The sequence below is a fragment of the Chiloscyllium punctatum genome, chromosome 5 (assembly GCF_047496795.1).
Source record: "Chiloscyllium punctatum isolate Juve2018m chromosome 5, sChiPun1.3, whole genome shotgun sequence".
NCBI lineage: Eukaryota > Metazoa > Chordata > Chondrichthyes > Orectolobiformes > Hemiscylliidae > Chiloscyllium > Chiloscyllium punctatum.
In genome coordinates this window covers 143335392-143359069 of record NC_092743.1, presented here as the reverse complement: position 1 = coordinate 143359069, position 23678 = coordinate 143335392, and the positions used below count along the sequence as shown (strand labels likewise).

The 23678-nt window shown below is 41.8% G+C and overlaps 1 protein-coding gene across 1 annotated transcript in view; it reads left to right on the top strand.

Annotated features, from left to right (window-relative positions):
- The window catches only part of chd7 (chromodomain helicase DNA binding protein 7), a 350049-nt gene that overhangs the window by 290542 nt on the left and 35829 nt on the right, over positions 1-23678 (top strand). Inside the window, exons 25-29 of the mRNA XM_072571578.1 lie at positions 13756-13859; positions 16249-16378; positions 16497-16569; positions 16803-16860; positions 18970-19198. Of these exons, the coding sequence (XP_072427679.1) occupies positions 13756-13859; positions 16249-16378; positions 16497-16569; positions 16803-16860; positions 18970-19198 (594 nt within the window). The remainder of the gene's footprint in view (positions 1-13755; positions 13860-16248; positions 16379-16496; positions 16570-16802; positions 16861-18969; positions 19199-23678) is intronic.

Sequence of the window (23678 nt, the reverse complement as noted above, 5' to 3'; positions counted from 1 at the left end):
CAGTTAATATAAAAAGGAACTAAAAACAATTCTGCTGGTATGTTACAATTTACTCGAGCACTGTGGAAATATGCACTTTTCACATTCCTGTGTAATCTGCAGCTATGAATAGTCATAGTAGGGGCTCCATTTTGCGTCACAAAACTGTCCAGGATTTTCTACACCTGCCACTAATGTGTTGGAAGAATTTGCAAGTTTGTAATCAACTTGTTGGCTGTGTAATTTATGAATGTATCTTCCTTTAAAATCAAATCCAGGAGTAGAACTTGAAATCAGAGTTTCTGGCTCAAAGACCAGGGTGCCACCCACTGTATTATAAAATATCCCTCAAAGTCTTCTGTCAGTGTGCAAATTGTTAGCAAGTGGTAAGAAGCAGTGTGGTTGCTAGTAAGGGACAAAAGGTATGGTTATAGATATTTTCAATCTACCTGTTCAGACATGTTACAGCATGACTGACCCGTTTTTGTTTTTTGTTTGAACCTGGACCAAAGACAATTATATACGTAGAGCACAGGGCAAGGCTAAAATACTTAATGACTATTTTTATTATCATGTACTAAGGAAAAGGATGCTGACAAGCCATAGAGAGAATGGACAGGTGACAATGCATATGCAAGAGTTGCTGAAATATTGATATTACTTGGAACAGTTTATAGGTCTCCTGGGTTGGATGACTCAAATCCCATGTTGCTCAAAGAAATTGTGCTGATAGTGGAAGAGATTGCCATAATCTTCCTTGAATCGGGTCCAAATAATTGGCTTATATGATGCTGTTATTCAAGAAAGGAAGTTAGTAGACTGGTTCGTTTTATGATGGTGTGGTTAAAATTTTAGAATCAAGTTAAGCTAACTTTTAATTAATCGATATGAACCTGCATGGGTTTACAAAAGCCATTCTTGACAAATCTGACCTTCACTGCATTTCTTCAAAAAAAACTAAATTAAGGAATTCAGATGTTGATATGGAATTTTAAAGAAAATATTTGGTAAAGTGCCACATAAATAACTAATAAACCTAAGGCCTAGCAATGGGAGCATGCTTGATTAAAAATTGGCTTACGGGATGAAAAATGGCAAGTTGTGGTAAATGGTTGTTTTTTGGACTGGATAGAGTGGTGTTCCCCAAGGTTCAGTCTTAATAAACTCAATTACTGGTGTATTATTGAATAAAGATACAACATTTGGTTGTTATGCACAGTCAGTAACCAGAAAGTATAAATATAGAGCTGTCTTGTACTCTGGATTCGTATCTTACATGAGAGTTCTTTGCAAAGCATGTAAATTTTGGACTATGGAGGTTTTGTGTAGAACAGTAAGGTGCTTCTATCAATTCTTTTGTGGATGAAGGAAGGGTGGAGACCTGTCTCAATGATAACCAATGATGTGGACCTGTTATGTTGATTATAGAATCACTACAGTGTGCATAGAGGCTTCGTGTTTGCACGAACCTTATGAAAAGCATCGCATCCAGGCCCATCTCCTTCCCCTGTCTCCATAACCCTATATTTTTCATGACTAAATTATCTACCCAGCATATCCCTGGACACTATGGGCAATTAAGCATGGCCAATCCACCTAACTCTGCATCTTTGGACTACAGGTGAAAGCCACACAGACTCATGGAGAATTTGCGAACTCCTCAGAAACAGTCACCCGAGGATGGAATTGAACCTAGGTCTCTGACGCTGTGAGGCAGCAGTGAGCCACCATGTCTTGTAAATGGTGGTCACACTTGGGGAGTTACTCACTACATTATTCCTAGTCTCTGATCTGCTTTTGTAGCCACTGTACACTGTGTTCTGGTATAATGTGACAGTTGTATTCCTACACAATGCTGTGCTATAGAGAACCATTATACCCATTCAGTAGAAAGTTTGTGTTATCCAGTCAGTGTTCACAATTCGATCTGCTGAGTTACAGCCAATTCATGTTAACAAAACGCACACTCTATCAGAATGACCTGTAGTTATATCACAAGTCCACTTGAGTTTCTGGTCAATGGTAACCTCAAAATTGATAGTGGGGACTTCAATGATGGTAACACCATTGAATGTCAAAGGATGGTCGTTAAATTGTCTCTTATTGGAGATTATTATTGCCTGATATTTGTGTGGTACAAATGTTACCTTTTCTGAGAGCTAATATACTGCAATCCAGGCAATAGTCTCATAAGCTTCTTTTACACCCTCTCCAAAGTCTCCCCATACCTCCTATAGTTGGCAACCAGAACTGCATATAATGCTCCAAATCTAGCCTAACGAAAGTTTAGATTAGCTGCAATGTGACTTGCCAACTTTTATACTCAGTGCTCCACCGATGAGGCAAGTGTGCCATCTGCTACCTTTACCATTTTATTCATTTATGTTTCCACTTTCGGGGATTTGGATTATGGATTTGGACCCCAAGATCCCTTTGTATATCAGTGTTCCTAAGGGTTTTGCCACTTCCTGTGTACTTTCCTATTGCATTTGACACCCTAAATATGTATTACCTCATATTTAGAGTCATTGAGTAATACAAGATCAACAAAAGGCCCTTCAGCCCAAACTGGTCCATGCTGCCCACACAGCTAGTTCCGTTTGCCCACATTTGGTCCATAAATGTTGCTGTTGTACCGGCCTCAACCACTTTCTCTGGCAGTTCATTCCATATACGCACCACTGTCTGTGTGAAGAAGTTGCCCCTCAGGTCCTCCTCAAATCTTTCCCCTCTCACCTTAACCCTCTCCCCACTAGTTTGTGGGCGGCACGGTGGCACAGTGGTTAGCACTGCTGCCTCACACCACCAGAAACCTGGGTTCAATTCCCACCTCAGGTGACTGACTGTGTGGAGTTTGCACATTCTCCCCGTGTCTGCGTGGGTTTCCTCCGGGTGCTCCGGTTTCCTCCCACAGTCCAAAGATGTGCAGGTTAGGTGAATTGGCCATGCTAAGTTGCCCGTAGTGTTAGGTGCAGGTTTATATGTAAGGGAATGGGTCTGGGTGGGTGCGCTTCGGCGGGTCGGTGTGGACTTGTTGGGCCGAAAGGCCTGTTTCCACACTGTAAGTAATCTAAGTAATCTAATCTAATCTAATCCCCCATCCATGGGAAAAAGGTACTATGCATTTAACCTAACTATGCCCCTAATGGTTTCATACACTTCAGTAAGGTCATCCCTCATTCTCTTTGTCTCGATTAAAGTCTCCAGTGATTTCATAAGATCTGTCATTTCTCTGTCCAGCTTTCCAGTTGACCTATATCCTGCTGTACCCTTTAATAACCTTCCTTCCCTATCAACAGCACCAACAATTTTTGTGTTGTCTGCAATGTTACTAATCAGGCCACCTACATTTTCATTTATGCAAGGTTTGTGAAGGTTTGTAGCTCAGGTTGAGGTTTAGGGTGTAGGTTTGCTCGCTGAGCTGTAGGTTTGATATCCAGACGTTTCAGTACCTGGCCAGGTAACTTCATCAGTGGTGACCTCCAAATGAAGCGAAGCTATTGTCTCCTGCTTTCTATTTATATGTTTGTTCTGGATGGGGTTTGTGGTGATGTCATTTCCTGTTTGTTTTCTGAGGGGTTGATAGATGGTATCTAGATCTGTGTGTTTGTTTATGGTGTTGTGGTTGGAGTGTCAGGTCTTTAGGAATTCTCTGGCATGTCTTTGCTTAGCCTGACCCAGTACAACCCATGGACAAAACCAACGTCATCTACAAAGTTCCATGCAAGGACTGCCACAAACACTACGTAGGACAAACAGGAAGAAAGTTAGCCACCAGGATATACAAACACCAGCTAGCCACAAAAAGACACGACCCTCTCTCCCTCGTAGCCCTACACACGGATGGAAAAAACCACCAATTCGACTGGGACAACACATCGATCCTGGGACAGGCTAAGTAAAGACATGCCAGAGAATTCCGAGAGGCCTGGCACTCCAACCACAATGCCATAAACAAATACATAGATCTAGATGTCATCTATAAATCCCTCAGAAAACAAACAGGAAATGACATCACCACAAACCCCAGGAACCCCATCCAGGAGAAAGCTATAAATAGAATGTGGGAGAAAACAGCTTCGCTTCACTTGGAGGTCGCCACTGATGATGTTACCTAGCCAGGTAATGAAACATCTGGATATCAAACCTACAGCTCAGCGAGCAAAGCTACACCCTAAATTTTCATTTTTGTATATATTAAAAACAGCAGATGTCCCAGCACTGATCTTTGGGGCACATCACTGGTCACAGACCTCCAGTATGGAAAACATCCCTCCACAACTACCCACTGTCTTTTATGACTCTGTGCCGATTTTGTATCCAACTTGCCTACTCACCATGGATGCCATGGATCTTCTAGACCAGCATACCATGACTGAGCTTGTCAAATGCTTTACAAGTCCATGTAGACAATATCCACTGCCCTCTCCTCATCAATCAGGTTTGTCACTTCCTTAAAAAAACTCTTTTCAAGTTTGTAAGGCAAGACATCCCCTCCACAAAGCCATGCTGACTCTCCCTAATAAGCCAATTCTTCTCCAAAATATGAGTAAATCCTGTCCCTAAGAATCTTCTCCAATAATTTCTGTACCACTGATGTGAGGCTCATTGGTCTATAATTTCCTGGATTATCCCTGTTACCTTTCTCAAACAAAGGAGTAACCATAACTAATCTCCAGTCTTTTGGGACCTTACCTGTGGCTAAAGAGGAGACAAAGATTTTTGTCAAGGCCCCAGTGATCTCCTCCCTTGCCCTCCGTAACCTGGGATAGATCTTATCAGGTCCTGGGGTCTTATCTACCTTAATGTTTTTCAAGACACCCAGCAATACCACTTCCTTAAATATTTACATGCCCTAGAATATCAACATACTCCTCTCTAAATTTAAGGCAAATCAGGGCAGGACTTTTACGCACTTAATGGTATGGTCCTGGAAGGTGTTACTGAACAAAGAGACCTTGGAGTACAGGTTCATAGTTCCTTGAAAATGGAGTCGCAGGTAGACGGGATAGTGAAGGTGTTTGGTATGCTTTCCTTTATTGGTCAGAGTATTGAGTACAGGAACTGGGAGGTCATGTTGCGGCTGTACAGGACATTGGTTAGGCCACTGTTGGCATACTGCATGCAATTCTGATCTCCCTGTTATAGGAAGGATGTTGTGAAACTTGAAAGGGTTTCGAAAAGATTTACTAGGATGTTGCCAAGGTTTGAGCTGTAGGGAGAGACTGAACTGGCTGGGGCTGTTTTCCCTGGAGTGTTGGAGGTTGAGGGGTGACCTTCCAGAAGTTTATAAAATCATGAGGGACATAGGGTAAATAGACAAAGTATTTTCCCTGGGATGGAGGAGTCCAAAACTATAGGGCAGAGGTTTAGAGTGAAGGGGGAAAGATTTAAAAGGGATGTAAGGGGCAACTTTTACACAGGGTGATGTGTGTATGGAATGAGCTGCCAAAGGAAGTGGTGGAGGCTGGTACAATTACAACATTTAAAAGGCACCTGGATGTGTGTCTGAATGGAAAGGGTTTAGAAGGATATGGGCCAAGTGCTGGCAAATGGGACTAGATTAAGAGTCATGAGATCTTGTTGCAGCTCGATAAAACTTTGGTTAGACTGCACTTGGAATACTGCGTCCAGTTCTGGTCGCCCTATTAAAGGAAAGATGTTTTGGAGAGGGTTCAGAGGAGGTTTACCAGGATGCTGCCTGGACTGGAGGGCTTATCTTATGAAGAGAGGTTGACTGAGCTCGGACTTTTTTCATTGGAGAAAAGGAGGAGAGGGGACCTAATTGAGGTATACAAGATAACGAGAGGCATAGATAGAGTCGATAGCCAGAGACACTTTCTCAGGGCAGAAATGACTAACACAAGGGGTCATAGTTTTAAGCTGGTTGGAGGAAAGTATAGAGGGGATGTCAGAGGCGGGTTCTTTACACAGAGGGTTGTGAGAGCATGGAATGCGCTGCCAGCAGCAGTTGTGGAAGCCAGGTCCTTGGGGACATTTAAGAGACTGGACATGCATATGGTCACAGAAATTTGAGGGTGCATACATGAGGATCAATGGTCGGTACAACATCGTGGACTGAAGGGCCTGTTCTGTGCTGTACTGTTGTATGTTCTGTTAATTTAGGATATCTGGTCGGTATGGACGAGTTGAACTGAAGGGTCTGTTTCCATGCAGTAAATCTGACTCTATATCCTTCTCTGTGGTGAATATAAATGCAAAATACTCATTAGGAACTTACTCTTTTTTTCCATGTTTGTTACAAACTGAGTATCAGTGGGCAAGTTATTGCTAAGCACGTGCCATGGGTAGCACAGTTGACAATCCCTTTTATTACCTTGCTAGACTAGTGGGTGAGCAGAATGGATGTCTGCTGCTTTTTGTGGACGTGTAACCTGGGCAGTTTCCGGTCTCAGATGCATTTGTTGTGCCTCTACAGCAATTTGGCTAAACGTACACCTAGTTCCTGTTATAGGCAGGGTATTATTAATCTGGAGAGGGTTCAGAAGAATTTTATCAGAATGTTGCCAGTAATGGAGTGTTAGAGTTTTAAGCAGAGGCTGAATTGGCTGGGACTTTTTTCCACTGGAGTGTAGGATGCTGAGAGATAACCCTAGAGGTTTATAAAAGCATGAGGCGTATGGATAACGTGAATGGCAGGAGCCTTTTCCCTAGGGTGGGGGATTTCAAGATTAGGGGCATATTTTTAAGGTGAGAGGAGAAAGATCCCAAAAAGATGGGAGGGCAATTATTTTTACACTGAGTGGTTAGAATGTTGAATGAACTTCTCGGGGAAGTGGTCGATGCAGGTACAATTACACCATTTAAAAGGTATTTAGATAAATATATGAATAAGAAATGTTTAGAGGGATATGGGTCAAGCACAAGCCAGTGGGACTAGTTTGTTCATTTGCAGCATCCACTCCCTCCAGTGATATCATAAAATCTTGTTTACTTGCAACTGATTCAGGGTGTAACTAAAGCCATCCTAGATTGTCATGATAGGGCCAACATAAGGCTGTCAAGTTTCAAACCCAATTAGCTTTCATAAATGTGTATGTTTAGTAAATTGCTTTCATTTTTGAGACCATGTCAACTGTATATTACTAAATCAACCATGTGATGTGAAATTTTGATAACTGATGGATGGGTTGGTTTCAATGTAATTCTGGTAGTTTAATGCCTATTTTAGTCAATTGTTATTGGCTTATATCTAGGTCAATGCCAGAAAATGGATGCTTCAGAATCTAAATCTAGTAGAAATGGGTCGGACTTCTTTTGTTTATTCACGGTGTCTGGGTTATAGCTGGCTGGGCCAGCACTTATAATTCTTGGGTACCCTTAAGAAGGTGTTAGTGAGCTGTCTACTGTTACCACTGCAGTCCATTTTGTGTAGGTACACATTGATGTTGAAGGGAATGATTCCAGGATTTTTGACACTGTGACATCAAAGCATGGTGAAATATTTCTAGTCTTGACACAATTTGATTCACTCCATGTGATATCAAGAAATGGTTAGAGGCACTGGATACTGCAAAAGCTATGGGCCCAGATCGCATTCTTCAATTGTAGTGAACACTTGTGCTCTGGAACTTGTTGCTTCTACAGCCAAGCTCTTCCAGTGCAGTTACAACACTGGCATCGACCTGACAATGTGGAGAATTGCCAAGATTTGTCTTGTACACAATAAGCAAGACAATTCCAACCCAACCAATTACCACCCGAGTCTACACTCAATCATCAATGAAGTGATGGAAGCTGTCATCAACAGTGCTATCTAGCAGTATCTGCTCAGTGACGCCCATTTGCATCACCAATGACATTCCCTCCATTAGAAGAAGGCTATGTTAGGACAAAATGTGAAAACTGGTCAAGAAGAAGAAGAAGACTGATGTGAGGACAAATGTGGAAACTGAGGGCGCTTGAGGGTTACAAGGAAGTCAGGAAAGACCAAAAAAGAGAGCTCAGAAGAGCCCGGAGGGGACATGAGAAGTTGGCGGATAGGATCAGGGTTAACCCTAAGGCTTTCCATAGGTATGTCAGGAATAAAAGAATGACTAGAGTTAAATTAGGGCCAATCAAGAATAATAGTGGGAAGTTGTGTGTGGAGTCAGACGAGATAGGGGAAGCACTAAATAAATATCTTTTGACAGTGTTCACTATAGAAAATGAAAATGTTGGTGAGGAAGATACAGAGATACTTGCGTCTAGACTAGAAGAGATTGAGGTTCACAAGGAAGAGGTATTAGAAATACTGCAGAGTGTGAAAATAGTCAAGTCCCCTGGGCCGGATGGGATCTATCCTAGGATCCTCTGGGAAGCAAGGGAAGAGATTGCCGAGCCTTTGGTATTGATCTTCAAATCATCATTATCTACAGGAATAGTGTCTGAAGACTGGAGGATAGCAAACGTGGTTCCCTTGTTCAAAAAGGGTAGTAGAGACAACCCTGGTAATTAAAGACAAGTGAATCTCACTTCAGTTGTTGGTAAAGTGTTGGAAAAGGTTATAAGAGATGATAGCATTTATAACCATCTAGAAAAGAATAATCTGATCAGGGACAGTCAGCACGGTTTTGTGAAGGGTAGGTTGTGCCTAAAGAATCTCATTGAGTTTTTTGACAAAGTGACCAAACAGGTAGATGAGAGTAAACCGGTGTGTATGGTGTGATGTGGTGTATATGGATTTCAGCAAGGCATTCGATAAGGTTCCCCACAGTCGGCTATTATACAAAATGTGGAGGAATGGGATTATGGGAGACATAGCAGTTTGGATCAGTAATTGGCTTGCTGAAAGAAAACAGAGGGTTGTAGTTGATGGAACATGTTCATCTTGGTGTCCAGTTACTTGCAGCTTTCTGCAAGGGTCGTGTTGGGTCCACTGCTGTTTGTCATTTTTATAAATGACCTGGATGAGAGCTTAGAAGGGTGGGTTAGTAAATTTGCAGACAGCACTAAGGTCGGTGGAGTTGTGAATAGTGACGAAGGATGTAGTAGATTGCAGAGAGACATAGATAGGATGCAAAGCTGGGCTGAGAGGTGGCCAATGGAGTTTAATGTGGACAAGTGTGAGGTGATGCACTTTGGCCGGAGTAATTGAAATGCAAAGTACTGAGCTAATAGTAGGATTCTTGGGAGTGCAGATGAGCAGAGAGATCTCTGTGTCCATGTACAGATCTCTGAAAGTTGCCACCCAGATTGACAGGGTTGTTAAAAAGGCATACAGTGTTTTGGCCTTTATTAATCAATGGATTGAGTTCTGGAGCCAGGAGGTTATGATGCAGCTGTACAAAGCTCTGGTACGACCACACTTGGAGTATTGTGTACAGTTCTGGTCACTGCATTATAAGAAGGATGTGGAAGCTTTGGAAAGGGTGCAGAGGGGATTTACTAGGATGTTGCCTGGTATGGAAGGAATGTCTTACGAGGAAAGGCTGAGGGCCTTGAGGCTGTTCTTGTTAGAGAGAAGGTTGAGAGGTGACATAATAGAGACATATAAGATAATCAGAGGATGTGAGAGGGTGGACAGGGAGAGCCTTTTTCCAACTATGGGGACGGCAACCACGAGGGGACACACCACCCGGCGCCTGGAGGAAGAACGCCTCATCTTCCACCTTGGAACACTTCAACCCCAGGGCATCAATGTGGACTTCACCAGTTTCCTCATTTCCCCTTTCTCCCCACCGCCACCCCCCACCACCCCCCCACCTCACCCCAGTTCCAAACTTCCAGCTCAGCACTGTCCCCATGACTTGTCCTACCTGCCTATCTTCTTTTCCACCTATCCACTCCACCCTCCCCCCTGACCTATCACCTTCATCCCACCCCCATCCACCCATTGTACTCTTTGCTACCTTCCTCCACCCTCCTTCCTGATGTATCACCTTCATCCCCACCCCCACTCACTTATTGTACTCTATGCTACTTTCTCCCGCCCCCACCCTCCTCTCATTTATCTCTCCACCCTTCAGGCACTCTGCCTGTATTCCTGTTGAAGGGCTTTTGCCCGAAATGGCGATCTTCCTGCTCCTCAGATACTAAAGCAGTCCATTTTCAAATGCAATAAGAGCTGGATAATATCCAGCCTTGAACTCAGAGAAGTGCTAAGTAACATTCACGCCACACAAATACCAGGCTTTGACCATTACCAACAAGAGACCATAAACCACCATCCCTTGATATTCACTGGTGTTACCATTAGTGAATCCCCCACTATCAACATCCTGGGGGTTATCATTGACCAGAAATTCAACTGGGCTCACCTCATAACCACAGTGGCTCCAAGAGCAGGCGAGAGACTACAAATACTGTAGCGAATAAGTCCCCAAAATCTGTCTACCATCTAAAAGTCATGGCTCAGTGGTTAACACTGCTGCCTCACAATGCCAGGGACCCAGACTCGATTCCACCGTTAGGCAACTGTGCAAACTCCACACAGGCATTCTCTCTGTGTCTGTGAGAATTTCCTTCGGGTGCTCTGGTTTCTTCCTACAGTCCAATGTTGTGCAGATTTGATGGATTGGCCATGCTAAATTGCCCGTTGTGTCCAGGCAAGTGCAGGTTAGGTGGATTAGTCATGCTCAATGCAGGGTTACAAGGATGGAGTAGCAGGGTTGGCTCTTAGCGGATGCTTTTCAGAGGATTGGTGCACACTTGATGGCCCCTCTCCACACTATCAGAATTCTATGATTTTAAGTCAGGAGTGTGATAGAATACTCCCCACTTGCCTGGAGGTTCAGCTCCAACAACACTCGAAGCATGACATCATCCAGGACAAAGCCTGCTTGATTGACGCCATATCCCCAAGCAACCACTCACTCCAACCGTCATCAGCAAGTGTGTACCACCTGCAATAAATTCACCAAAGATCTTCAGACAACATCTTCCAAAACCACAACCACTTTCATCTTGAAGGGCAATGGCATCCGATCCCCTGCATGTTATCCTCAAAGCCGCTCAGCACCCTAACTCGGAAATATATCAGAGTTCCTTTACTGTTACTGAGTCAAAATCCTGGAATTTCATCCCTGTGGGCATTGTGGGTCTACCTACAGTTTGTGGACTGCAGCCGTTCACCACCTCGGGCAACTATGATTGGCAAAAAATGGCCACCCAATGATGCCCATGTTCCACGAGTGAATTTAAAAAAAGAATCTCCTTGATTAGCACACTGTACGAGTGCAACACAACACAACGGTGGATATCCTTATAGGATGGCAGGGCTTTCTCTTATAAGGACTCTGCAATAGTCTTTTTTTTCTGCTACTTTTATAGACAGATATATCTGTAGCCAGCAGATTTGTAAGGATACGGTCAAGATATTTTTCCCTCTTGTCGGTTCCCATATCTTCTGCCACAAGCCCAATCTAGCAGCTAAGTCCTTTGAGTTAGTCAGTAATGGTTCTGCCATATCACTCCTAGTGATGAGCATTGAAATCCCTGAGTAGATGTTCTCTCTGTGCTTCCTTCAACTGGTGTTCAACATGGAGGAGTTTGCGTGACAGCACTTCATGATCGGCAGGTTTCTATGTCCAAGATTTACATGTTATCATACTTCACGGGATCCAGAATCCTGTTGAGGGGTCCCAGGGCAGCAGCCTCCCAACTATATACCACAGTGCTACTGCCTCTGCTCAGTCAGTCTTGCCACTGGGACAGGATGTACCCAAGGATAGTGGTGACTGGCATGTTGTCTGTAAGGTACAGTTCCGTAAGAATGCCTATGTCAGGCTGTTGCTTGCCTAGTCTGTGTGACAATCTCCCAATTTTGGCACTAGCTCCCAAATCGAGTCATAGAATCATACGGATGTACAACACAGAAGCAGACCCATCGGTCCAACTTGTCCATGCCGACCAGATATCACAACCCAATCTAATTCCATCTACCAGCACCTCTAAATTAAACTACTTCTGCCACTTCTCAACCCATTGGCCCATCTGATCAAGATCCCGTTGTAATCTGAGGTGATTGCCTTCGCTGTCCATTATCCCTCCAAGCCCTTCCTATTCATTAGACCCATTCAGTCGCCTTTTAAATGTTGCAATTGTGCTAGCCTCCACCACTTCCTCTGGCAGCTCATTCCATGCACACATCACCCTCTGTGTGAAAAGGTTGCCCCTTAGGACTCTTTTATATCTTTCCCCTCTCGCCCTAAACCTATGCCCTCTAGTTCTGGACTTCCCCAGCCCATGCCCTATCCTATCCATGCACCTCCTGATTCTATAAACCTCTATAAGGTCACCCCTCAGCCTCCGACACTCCAGGGAAAACAGCTCCAGCCTGTTCAGCCTCTCCCTATAGCTCAAATCCTCCAACCCTGGCAACATCCTTGTAAGTCTTTTCTGAACCCTTTCAAGTTTCACAACATCTTTCTGATAGGAAGGAGACCAGAATTGCACACAATATTCCAAAAGTGGCCTAACCAATGCCCTGTACAGCCACAACATGACCTCCCAACTCTTGTACTCAATACTCTGACCAATAAAGGAAAGCATACCAAGCGTCGCCTTCACTATCCTATCTACCTGCAACTCTACTTTCAAGGCGCTATCAACCTGCACTTCAAGGTCTCTTTGTTCAGCAACACTCCCGAGGACCTTACCATTAAGTGTAGTCCTGCTCAGATTTGCTTTCCCAAAATGCAGAGTCTCTCATTTATCTAAATTAAACTCCATCTGCCACTTTTCAGCCCATTGACCCATCTGGCCAAGATTCCATTGTAATCTCAGGTAACCTCTTTTTCTGTCAACTACACCTCCAATTTTGGTGTGATCTGCAAACTTACTAACTGTATCTCTTATGCTCACATCCAAATCATTTATGTAAATGACAAAAAGTAGAGGGCTCAGCACCGATCCTTGTGGCACTCCACTGGTCACAGGACTCCAGTTTGAAAAACAACCCTCCACCACCACTCTCTGTCTTCTATCTTTGAGCCAGTTCTGTATCCAAATGGCTAGTTCCCCCTGTACTCCATGAGATCTAACCTTCCTAATCAGTCTCCCATGGGGAACCTTGTCGAGCGCCTTCCTGAAGTCCATATAGATCACATCTACCGCTCTGCCCTCATCAATCCTCTTTGTTACTTCCTCAGTGGCAGACTTTGCAGGGCCAGCATTTGCCATTGTAGTTTCCGGAACCTCCGAGTATGTCAAATGCTTCATCTAGTGTCATTCCTCCTTTAGTGAAACTTGATAAACTGATTGTTTTGCTTGGTTATTTCAGAGGGCATTCAGTCACATTACTGTGGGTCTGGAGTCACATGTAGGCTAGACCAGGTTAGTGTGGCAATTCCCTTCCCTAAAACATATTAGCCCTTTATTTCCAAGTTAATCTAATTCTAAAAGAAGAGACTGTTTAGAAACTTAGTTACTGCAACTGCTGAAGTGAAAAATAGCTCTTAAAAATCAATCAGTTTATCACCACTCCGGTAACGGTTTTCTTCAGATTTATAAGTTGACATATATTCCACAAAATTGAATCATTTAACAAAGCTACCAGTGGAAGGAGAAATTTGAAAAAATGAAGAAATTTTGTAATGTTGACTTCTTTACAAATAGATACGTAAAGCTGAGTTACTTTTCAAGAGTCCAGTAAGTTAGCCTCAAAGCATGTACGTTTGCATTCATATATTTGTGCATTTTTGAGACCTTGCAGATTACTGTAGTAATCCCAGTTTTAATGGCCAAAGAACTGTTTACTTTTGTAGTAAATTTTGTTTTAGAGCAGCATCATTCTTTTACTTGGAGGTAATTTATAAATGCTTTGTTCTTGTTTAGTGATTTAGACATCTGGATCCCAGAAATTGACCATGCTGAGCTTCCTACGGATTGGTGGGACAGGGAATCTGATAAATGCCTTCTCATTGGAGTGTTCAAGCATGGTATGTAATTGCTGTTATAAACATTGAGTTTACTTTTGAGTGCCTGATTGGTTCAGAGGGTAACAATTCTGTATATTGGCAGTCCCCAGGCCATGGTGTTCATTCTTGAGTCTATTCGCAAGTCAGACTACAATGCAAGACAATATAAAATAGCTATTTTATAAGCACAGGAAATGTTCATACGTGGACTTTTAAAAATTGCACCCTGTATAAGACCATGAAAGCTGAACTATATTGGGGACTCCCTGTACATACGAAATAGGAGCAGCAGAAGGAAAATCGGTCCCTAAAATGCATTTTGCACCTGTATACTTGCCCTTAGTGACTGTTGTATGATGATACCTGCATTCCTTTTGCGTTTAAGAACAAGGGGTAAACCATTCAGGGCTAAGATGAGGAAGAGTTTCTGTCTCCCACAAAAACCTATTGGAGCCAGTTTATAAGATGTATTCAGAAGGGAGCTGGATGTGGCCCTTACAGCTGAGGGGATCAAAGAGTATAGAGAGAAGTGAGAATGAGATAGAGATTGTATGGTGGGACAAGCTCGAAGGGCTGAATGGTTTACTCCTGTGCCTATTTTCTGTGTTTCTATGTTATTTTTCTATGTCTACCTTTTCCAATTTATTACCATTGAAATAAATACTGTATTGTCGTACTGATCCACACAGAGTTTGTGGAGATTTTGCTTTTATTCATTTTGGTGATGCCAACGAGTGAATAAACAAAAACTCCCTGCTAATTTTGCAGTTCTGAATTACAGTTCAAGGTAAGTAATATATCATGTGAGCGCAGCTGGCATAATCCGCAAACACATTGCTGATTGGTGTCCGGTAACTAGCACTGAAGTATATATATTAAAGACATCAGGATGTGGCAGAATCTGGGGGGGTTCACAAGTTAAAGCTCATCATATAAAGTAGGTGTTAACACCTAATGTCTGTGCTTACCATGATTTTAAAAAATGGCTGGTCGTCATTGAGAATTCCTTTGAATTGCTCATGTGGACTTTTAAGAAGAAGTGTGGAACATTATTGTTTTGTAGGGCTAAATTTTCTTTTAACTAATTCATTTTTTTGCAAAATATAAGGAGTTGGATTTGAGAACAAAAGATTTCTTCATTAGTGTGGTTAATATGTGCTATGAATATTGAAGTTTCAAAATGTAATCCATCTAAGTAATTTGAAATACTTTTGATATCAAAAACTGGTTTGTTATTGCTTCTGTTGGAAAGCTTGTTCGATTACTTGGGTGCAGTGCATGACAGTTTGGAAACTACTGAGATGATCATTTATATATTGTAAAATTATTTTGATAAATTAGCCTGTCTTAATAGTTGACAATTCAAGTATTTTGGGTTTCAGTTTATTTTAGTAAATTACACTGCTGCTCCACATGTGCTACTACTCTACCAGCTTACATTGGAGTGAATGGTAGCTTAACCTCTGCCATTCATCTGTATAAGTGCCTCCTGGGCTTTTTTCCAAGTACTATTTCACAAATGTCAGCAGTGAGACTTTTACGTCCCCTGTTGTAGAATACTGTCTTGTTAACAGTGAGCCGTTGGGATGTGGAACAGCCGCAATGTATACAAAGAGCAGTTCCTAATCATAATCCAAATTCACTTGAGGTCATAGTGGAATTCTCTTGTGTGTCCTGACTCGTGGTGGTCGAGGAGAGGGGTACTGATGGTTTTTAAAATCTTTCATGATTACAATGTGGCTTGAGGCTGAAGAGTATTGAAGAATAATGTGTCACAGTGCAATACCTAATTGAATTATGCAGTTCTTGGTTGACAGAGGCACTGGTGCTTACGGATGCAACTGAACCGAGTCCAGTCTGACTGTCATTTTCTGAATTATTTTTGGGACTTGTCATTCTTTATTTGTTGAATTACTGGAATGGTTGCATCCCAAAAAGTATCAGTGAACTCCCATTTCAAATATTCCATTTTTAACTAATGAATTCTCTTAATGTTTTACAATGAATTTATTTAATCTTGTGTGCACTTTTTCAAGCAGTGCATTTCTGTTACTAAGTAATTGGTTTCAACTTTATCCTTTTCTATGCGATATTAAATTTATTTTTAAGGTTGATTTTATGTTGTGTAAATGATAAACAAGCTCAACCAAGTTTTCAACCTTTTATTGTCATTTTTTTGTGTTGAATTTCAAAATGTATGGTCAACCTAAGGTAAATTTACTAATGAGTAAGTTATTGTTCATTTGATCTCATTTTCTGTTGCATGATTTCTTGTGTATTGATTTTAATGCATTCATTCCTTTACATCCATACCCACAGGAACGTTTGTTGTGAAATTGAAAAAAAATTCTGAATACAATTTTGCTCAGAGGTTAAAATACGTTAATTAAAAAATCATTGATTTGTATAGGATATGAAAAGTACAATTCTATAAGGGCAGATCCTTTATTCTGCTTCCTGGAGCGAGTGGGAATGCCTGACGCAAAGGCTATGGCTGCAGAGCAGAGGGGAACAGATGTACTGGCAGATGTTGGTGATGGGTAAGTTGTGCTTTTGAGTTCATACGGAATTCCCTTCCCCAATCATCGCCATGTCCCATTCAATAAATACCATCATTAAGACTGTGGGGTTTTTTTTCAATTAAAATTTCTCTTTCAGTGCTGATTTTGACAGAGAAGATGAAGATCCAGAATACAAACCAGGGAGAATTCCATTTAAAGATGAAATGGATGTGAGTTTTATGTTTGAGCTATAAAGCTCCTATTATAAAATTTAGGAATTAATTTAAATTTGCATTTAGGTCTCATGTTCTAGCATATTTTTCCCTGATGTAGACTGCACTGAATAATTAAAATTTGAAAGACTGCTTTGAAATTGACAATTTGTGTTATCACAGATATTTGAAAACTAATGTACAGTACAGAAGAAAAATTACCAGAACTTTTAATGCATTTTCCTTTTCAGGAATTTGAGAATTCTCCACTCGATGACAAGGAAGAATGTATGGATGCTGAGAACACAGGTGAGATTTTGTGGAGGATGGCAAGGAAATTAGTGGTGTATTTTATCACCAAGTATCAACATATTCAAGCTATGGATCACTTGAGTTTTTCAGGTTATGTAATTCACTCTTTACATGAATCTGATCTATACATTGTTTCCCAACTGAAATTTTTTGAATACACAATACGCTCACATGGATCATGCAACTGAATTTTTTGTGTGTCTCAAAAGCTAAACTTGGTGATGACGTTAGTTTCTCTATTTTGAAACTATGAAGTTCTATTTTCAATGGGTTTGATGTTTGCTTTAAAATAGCAGAACACTAAATTTGGCACAAAACCATACTGTAATATTGTTGACTGTAATTCAAGGAACCTTGAATATCCAAATTTTGGATTATCCAGCAAGATCGTAAGATCCTGATGCTTGTCTCAACTGTGTTATCTGACATTCGATTATCTGACAAAATACTCTCCACCCGTGTCGTTTGGATAATCGAGGTACATAATCTTAAAAGACAGCAGTGGAAGGATATTTTTTTGACTGGAGGTCTGTGCCCGGTTGTGTTTTGCACGGATCAGTTCTGGGACCTCTGTTGTTTGTAATGTATAGAAATGATTTGGAGGAGAATGTAGGTATCCTGGTTAGTAAGTTTATAGGTGGCCCAAAGATTATGGGAGTTGTGGATAGTGAGGAGGATAGCCAGAGGAAACGGGAAAATTTAGATAGGGTGGAGATTTGGGCAGAGAAGTGGTAAATTTAATCAGTGAAAAAGTGAGGCATTGCATTTTGGAGGACCTAATGCAAGAGGGACGTATACAGTAAATGGCAAGCCTTAGAAGCATCAGCATACAGAGGGATTAGAGGTATGCAGGTCCACAGTTCCCTGAAAGTGGAACTGCAACAGGATAATGTGGTCAAGAAGGCATATGGCATGCTTGCATTCATTGGTCAGGTTATAGAGTATAAAAATTAGCAAGTTATATTGCAGCTGCATAGGACTTCAGTTTGGCCTCATTTGGAATATTATGTACAGTTGTGGCCACCACACTATCAGAAGGATGTGGAGGCTTTGGAGAGGGTATAGAAACAGTTTACCAGGATGTTGCCAGTATTAGAGGGTATTACCTATAAGGAGAGATTGGACAAACTAGATTTGTTTATATGTCAAAGAATAACGGGCGACCAGTTTACAAAATGATGAGAGGAACTGGGATAGAATGGATCGTCAAAGTCTTTATCCCCACCCCGACCCCATTGTAGAAATGCTAATTACTAAGGGGCACAGCTTTAATGTAAAAGGGATAGGTTTAAAGGAGATGCGAGAGGCAAGGTTTTTCCCCGAAGGATGATAAGTGCCTGGAATCCATTGCCAGAGGTGATAGTGGAGGCAGATACAATCGCAACATTTAAGAAGCATATTGAGGTGTATATGAACAGACAGGGACTGGAGGGACACAAACCGCATGGAGACAAAAGCTTTTAGTTTAGAGAGAGATCATGTGTCAACGTAGCCTTGGTGGACCAAAGGGCCTGTTCCTGTGCAGTACGGTTCTTTTGTTCTTACTGGAAATTTGAAATAAGAACATAAACTGCTGGAAATGTTCACATCGAGCAGTATCCATGGATTGAAAACGTTTCCTTTCAACATTTTGTTTTTGAGGTCGTGGCACCAAAATACAGTATCCACAAAACTGAGGAGCCTGGGTTTGTGAATTTACTGTAGCAGGTTCGAAGTCGAACCCTTATACCTCTAAGAGGAATCACATTGTAAGATAGAATGTTACAAAGCACTATAACAAATGTTAAATTAGTTCTTGCAAAAAATTGACTAATATCCAAATAAGATATGAAAATATATCGATGCCATTTTTAATCTTTATGCAAGTGTGCTAGAAACCTAATCTATGAACTTACATAATGTCCTGCAGTTATTAAATTGTTAGCGTTTCCATTTTAGAACATATTCAAGAAATCTTCATAATGAGTGTTCTATACAAAGAAGACAGAATTAAAAATATAGTCAAGATTAGATTGTCCATTTTTATGGTAAAAGAACATGATTTTATTAAATTTATGTCCTGAGGATATCAACACCAGCAGCATTACTGAATGCATCATTTTACAGGCAAACAACTTGACCAAGATGATGAATCAGACAAACTGTACTGGCCTAGCACCTCTGTTCTCACAACACGTCTGCGCCGCCTTATTACAGCGTATCAGCGGAGCTACAAGAGAGAACAGATGAAATTAGAAGCGCTGAATAAAAGTGATCGTCGTAGACGCCGGCCAAGAGACGAAGTGAGGGCTCGAGAGGCAGAGAGAAGTGCAGCTATATCTGAGAAACGTCAACGGTAATGACATATATACTATGGTTAATTTTATTAACAATTTTCAAAGTTTCTGTTTTGTTCTGGAATATATTTCTCTAGCTTTTTATAGTGCTTATTTTATAACCCAAGTATATATTGAATAGGATGGTAAACCATTCATATAACTAGGCTGGGGAAAAAAAGTATAATCTGTCTAAACTGGAGTTTATAGCATCAACATGCTGACAAATAGTACATGGATAAGTTTTCAAGATAGCCTTTCTCCTAGGCAGAGATTTTGGGCTTAGGAAATGATCAGGCGATGTATTATCATTGAACAGTTTAGATGCATTGTACTAGCCAGCATTAGCAGTGTTTCGTGCTTTGTGAAGGTGAAATTGTGTCTGACTAATCTGTTAGTTTTTCAAGAAAGTCTGAACCAGAGTGGATAGAGGGAAGCCCGTAGATGTGATGTATTTGTAAAATGCCTTAAAATCCAAGTTGGCTAACAAAACGTTATGCCACAAGATAAGATCCAAAGTGTTGGAGGTAGGTATTGGCATGGATAGAGAATTGGTTCATGGGCAGGAAACAGTGAGTGGGGATAAGGTGTTCTTTTTCAGGTTGGCAACCTGTGACCAATAGGGTTCCACAGGGATCAGTGCTGGGAATACAACTGTTTATAATATACGTTAATGACTAGGAGGAAGGAAGTGCATGTATTATACTAATTTGTAGACAGCGCTAAAAGAGGTGGAAGGGCAGGTTGCAAGAGAGATACCAACAGTTTATAGAGAGATATTGATAGGTTATGTAAGTGGGCAAAAAGTTAGCAAATGGAGGATAATGTGAAGTTCATTTTGGAAGGGAGAAAAAAGAACAATGTTACTTAAATGGAGAAAATTTGCAGAAATCTGCAACACAAGGGGACGTTGTACATGTAATGCAGAAAGCTAGTACACAATGCAGTGGGTAATTGGGAGGGCTAATATTTCAAGGGAGTTGGAGTATAAGAATAGGGAAATCGTACTGCAACTGTACAGGATGCTGGTAATTCCAGGTGTTTTACAAAAATAAGTAATACCGACCTTTCTAAAGCAATTATTGTAATTATGATTCAAAATAACTTTTAAGCTAAAACACATCTGGGGTACTGTGAGCAGTTTTGTCCCCTTTAATTAAGGAAAGATATTATTTCATTAGGTACAGTTCAGTGAAGGTTCATTAGGATGATCTGGGCTATGGAGAGATTGTCTTGGGAGTAAAGGTTAAACAGGTTGGAAATTTACTCGGGTTTTGAAGAATGAGAGGTGAAAGTTGAAAGGGTTCAGAAAAGATTTACAAGGATGTTGCCAGGGTTGGAGGGTTTGAGCTATAGGGAGAGGCTGAACAGGCTGGAGCTGTTTTCCCTGGAGCGTCGGAGGCTGAGGGATAACCTTATAGAGGTTTATAAAATCATGAGGGTCGTGGATAGAGGAAATAGATAAGGTATTTTCCCTGGGGTGGGGGTTCCAGAACTTGAGGGCATAGGTTTAGGGTGAGAGGGGAAAGATTTGAAAGGGACCTAAAGGACAACTTTTTTACACAGAGGGTGATACGTGTATGGAATGAGCTGTCAGTGGTGGAGACTGGTACAATTGCAGCATTTAAAAGGTGTCTGGATGGGTATATGATTAGCAAGGGTTTAGAGGGATATGGGCCAGGTGACGGCAAATGGGGCTAGATTAGGTTAGGATATCTGGTCAGCATGGACAAGTTAGACCAAAAGTCCTGTTTCCATGCTGTACATCTCTATGACTCGATCTCATTGAAGCAGAAAGAATTGTTAACAAGTTTGATAAATGCAGAAAGGATGTTTCCTCTCATGGACAAGTCTAGGACCTGAGGGTACAGCTTCAGAATAAAGGGGGGCATATTTAAGACTAAGTTGAGGAATTTCTTTCACTCAGGGTTGTGTTCTGAATGTAATTCTGAATTAGTGGTGCTGGAAGAGCACAGCAGTTCAGGCAGCATCCAAGTAACTTCGAAATCAACGTTTCGGGCAAAAGCTCTGAAGTTTACAAAATCATGCAAGGGGCACAGAGTATAATCAAAATCTTTTTCCCGGTGGACAAATCCAAAACCAGAGGTTTATGCTGAGAGGGGAAAAAGTTATGTGGGAAAAAGTTGTTTTAAAGCCTCCACCACTTCCTCTGGCAGTTCATTACATACATGATGAAGGGCTTTTGCCCGAAACGCCGATTTTGAAGCTACTTGGATGCTGCCTGAACTGCTGTGCACTTCCAGCACCACTAATCCAGAATCTGGTTTCCAGCATCTGCAGTCATTGTTTTTACCTCTGTTCTGAATGTAAGTTTGCTTGCCAAGCTGGAGGGTTGTGTGTTTTTGGAACTCCTTGCCACAGGGAGGTGGGAACAGAGTTGTTTTGCATACTTAAGGTTGAGATAGATCCTTGACCAGTCGGGGAATCAAGGGTTATGGGGAAAGGGCAGGAAAGTGGATGTGAGGTAGGTCAGATCACCAGCGATCCGATTGAATGGCAGAACAGCTCAAGGCCGCCTCCTCCTGTTCCTATTTCTTGTGGTTGTGATCATAACGTTAAAGTACTGCCTTTTACTACTGAGGTGTTGGAGGATTGAGAAAAGACCAGAAGACAGGTTAATTCCAGGTGTTTTACAAAAATAAGTAATACTGACCTTTCTAAAGCAATTATTGTAATTATGATTCAAAATAACTTTTAAGCTAAGGCAAAGATTACAAGAATTATGAATAAATGTTTGACTTGCTGCTACAACTGCATCATAACTTCAGAAGTGCAAACCGAAACCGTGTCCCCACATGTCGCTGCAGTCAGATTGGGTTCGCACTTCAGCACTCCGATATAAGGTGGCTCACATGAAAAGGGGCAATGTGAGGGAGAGACGCACGCTTTCTTTCTCGCCCCACATTTCTTTCTTTGTTTCTTTTTCTCTTGGTTTTGCTCACGCTCAATCTCGCTCTTTCTCCCCCCCCCTCCCCCCTCCCCCCTTCCCCCTCTCTATGTGTCTCTGTCTGTCTCTCTCTCTCTCTGTCTCTCTCTGTCTCTCTCTCTCTCTCTCTCTCTCTCTCTCTCTCTCTCTCTCTCTCTCTCTCTCTCTCTCTCTCTCTCTCTCTCTCTCTCTCTCTCTCTCTCTGTCTCTGTCTCTCTCTCTGTCTCTCTCTCTCTCTGTCTCTCTCTCTCTCTGTCTCTCTCTCTCTGTCTCTGTCTCTCTCTCTGTCTCTCTCTCTGTCTCTCTCTCTGTCTCTCTCTCTCTATACCCCCTTCTCTCTCTGTCTCTCTCTCTCTCTCTGTCTCTCTCTGTCTCTCTGTCTCTCTCTCTCTCCCCCTCCCTTTTCCCCTCCCCCCACCCCCCACCCCGTGTGCATGTCTGTCTCTCTCTCTCTTCACCCCCTCCCCCCCTCCTTTCTCCCCCTATCTGTGTCTCTCTCTCTCTGTTTTTCTCTCTTCCTTCCTCCCCTCTTTTCCTTCCCCCCCACCGCTCCCTATCTGCCCATCTCTGTTTCTCCATCTGTTTTAACCACTCCTTCAACTCTTCACACGTGAGTGAAGTGACCTGCTGGCCTTAGTCCTGCTGTTAATCCCCTGCTGATCGGGTTTGAAATTTAGAGCAGATGGCAAGCAGCTAGTGATTGGCCATATAAGGGTCTTAATTGTGGTGAGCCCCCAGAGACCTCAGCAATCCACCCTAAGTTTGTAGTTGGGTCAGCATCTGGTCAAAGCACCATTCATGGAGCTTTCTGTGCTCCCTGCCTGCAACCTTCACACTGGGAGCCTGCGACTATTCATCTGGCTGATGTTCTATCAGCCAGTGAAGCATTCATTTAGCACTCAGCATCAGATGATTATTGGGGATCATGTTCCACAGGTTGTGATATCGCTTCTGTATTTCATCATGATTCATACATGGGTTTTAATTGTAGATGTTACAGTTCGTTCGGCTGGAGGTCATCAAAATGTTTAAACTGCCTGCTAATAAAGTGTAGCATGTGTAAATATTTCCCGGTTCAGGTTATTCTAGGCACCTATCATGCTCCTTTCTGTTGTGTGCAAGATGGATTCCAGGGCAGAAAGGTAACAGCTGGACTCTAACCAGAGCTAGCTGCTCTTAAACAGGAAAACAAGATCCAGTTTTGAGGATTCAATGGAAGAGGGGAAAATATGTTGGCACCTTTTCTGCCTTACTTTCTTGAATAGGGAAGAGAGTATTTATGAAGTATCTTTCGTGAACTTGGGATATTCTGAACTTCTTCACAGTCAGTAAGTACCTTTAAATAATATGCCAAATGGAGTACCCAAAGCCAACAAATGGTAATGGTATGAATAATTGACCAATGTGGTTTTTGTGGTGTTGCTTGAATGATATATATATGTCAGAATTTTATGAATATCACATTCAGCTGTTTTACATCCAACTAAGAGGACAAATGCAGTCTCTGCTTAATATCCCATCAAAAGATTGTTCTTCTGCCATTCAGTGCTATA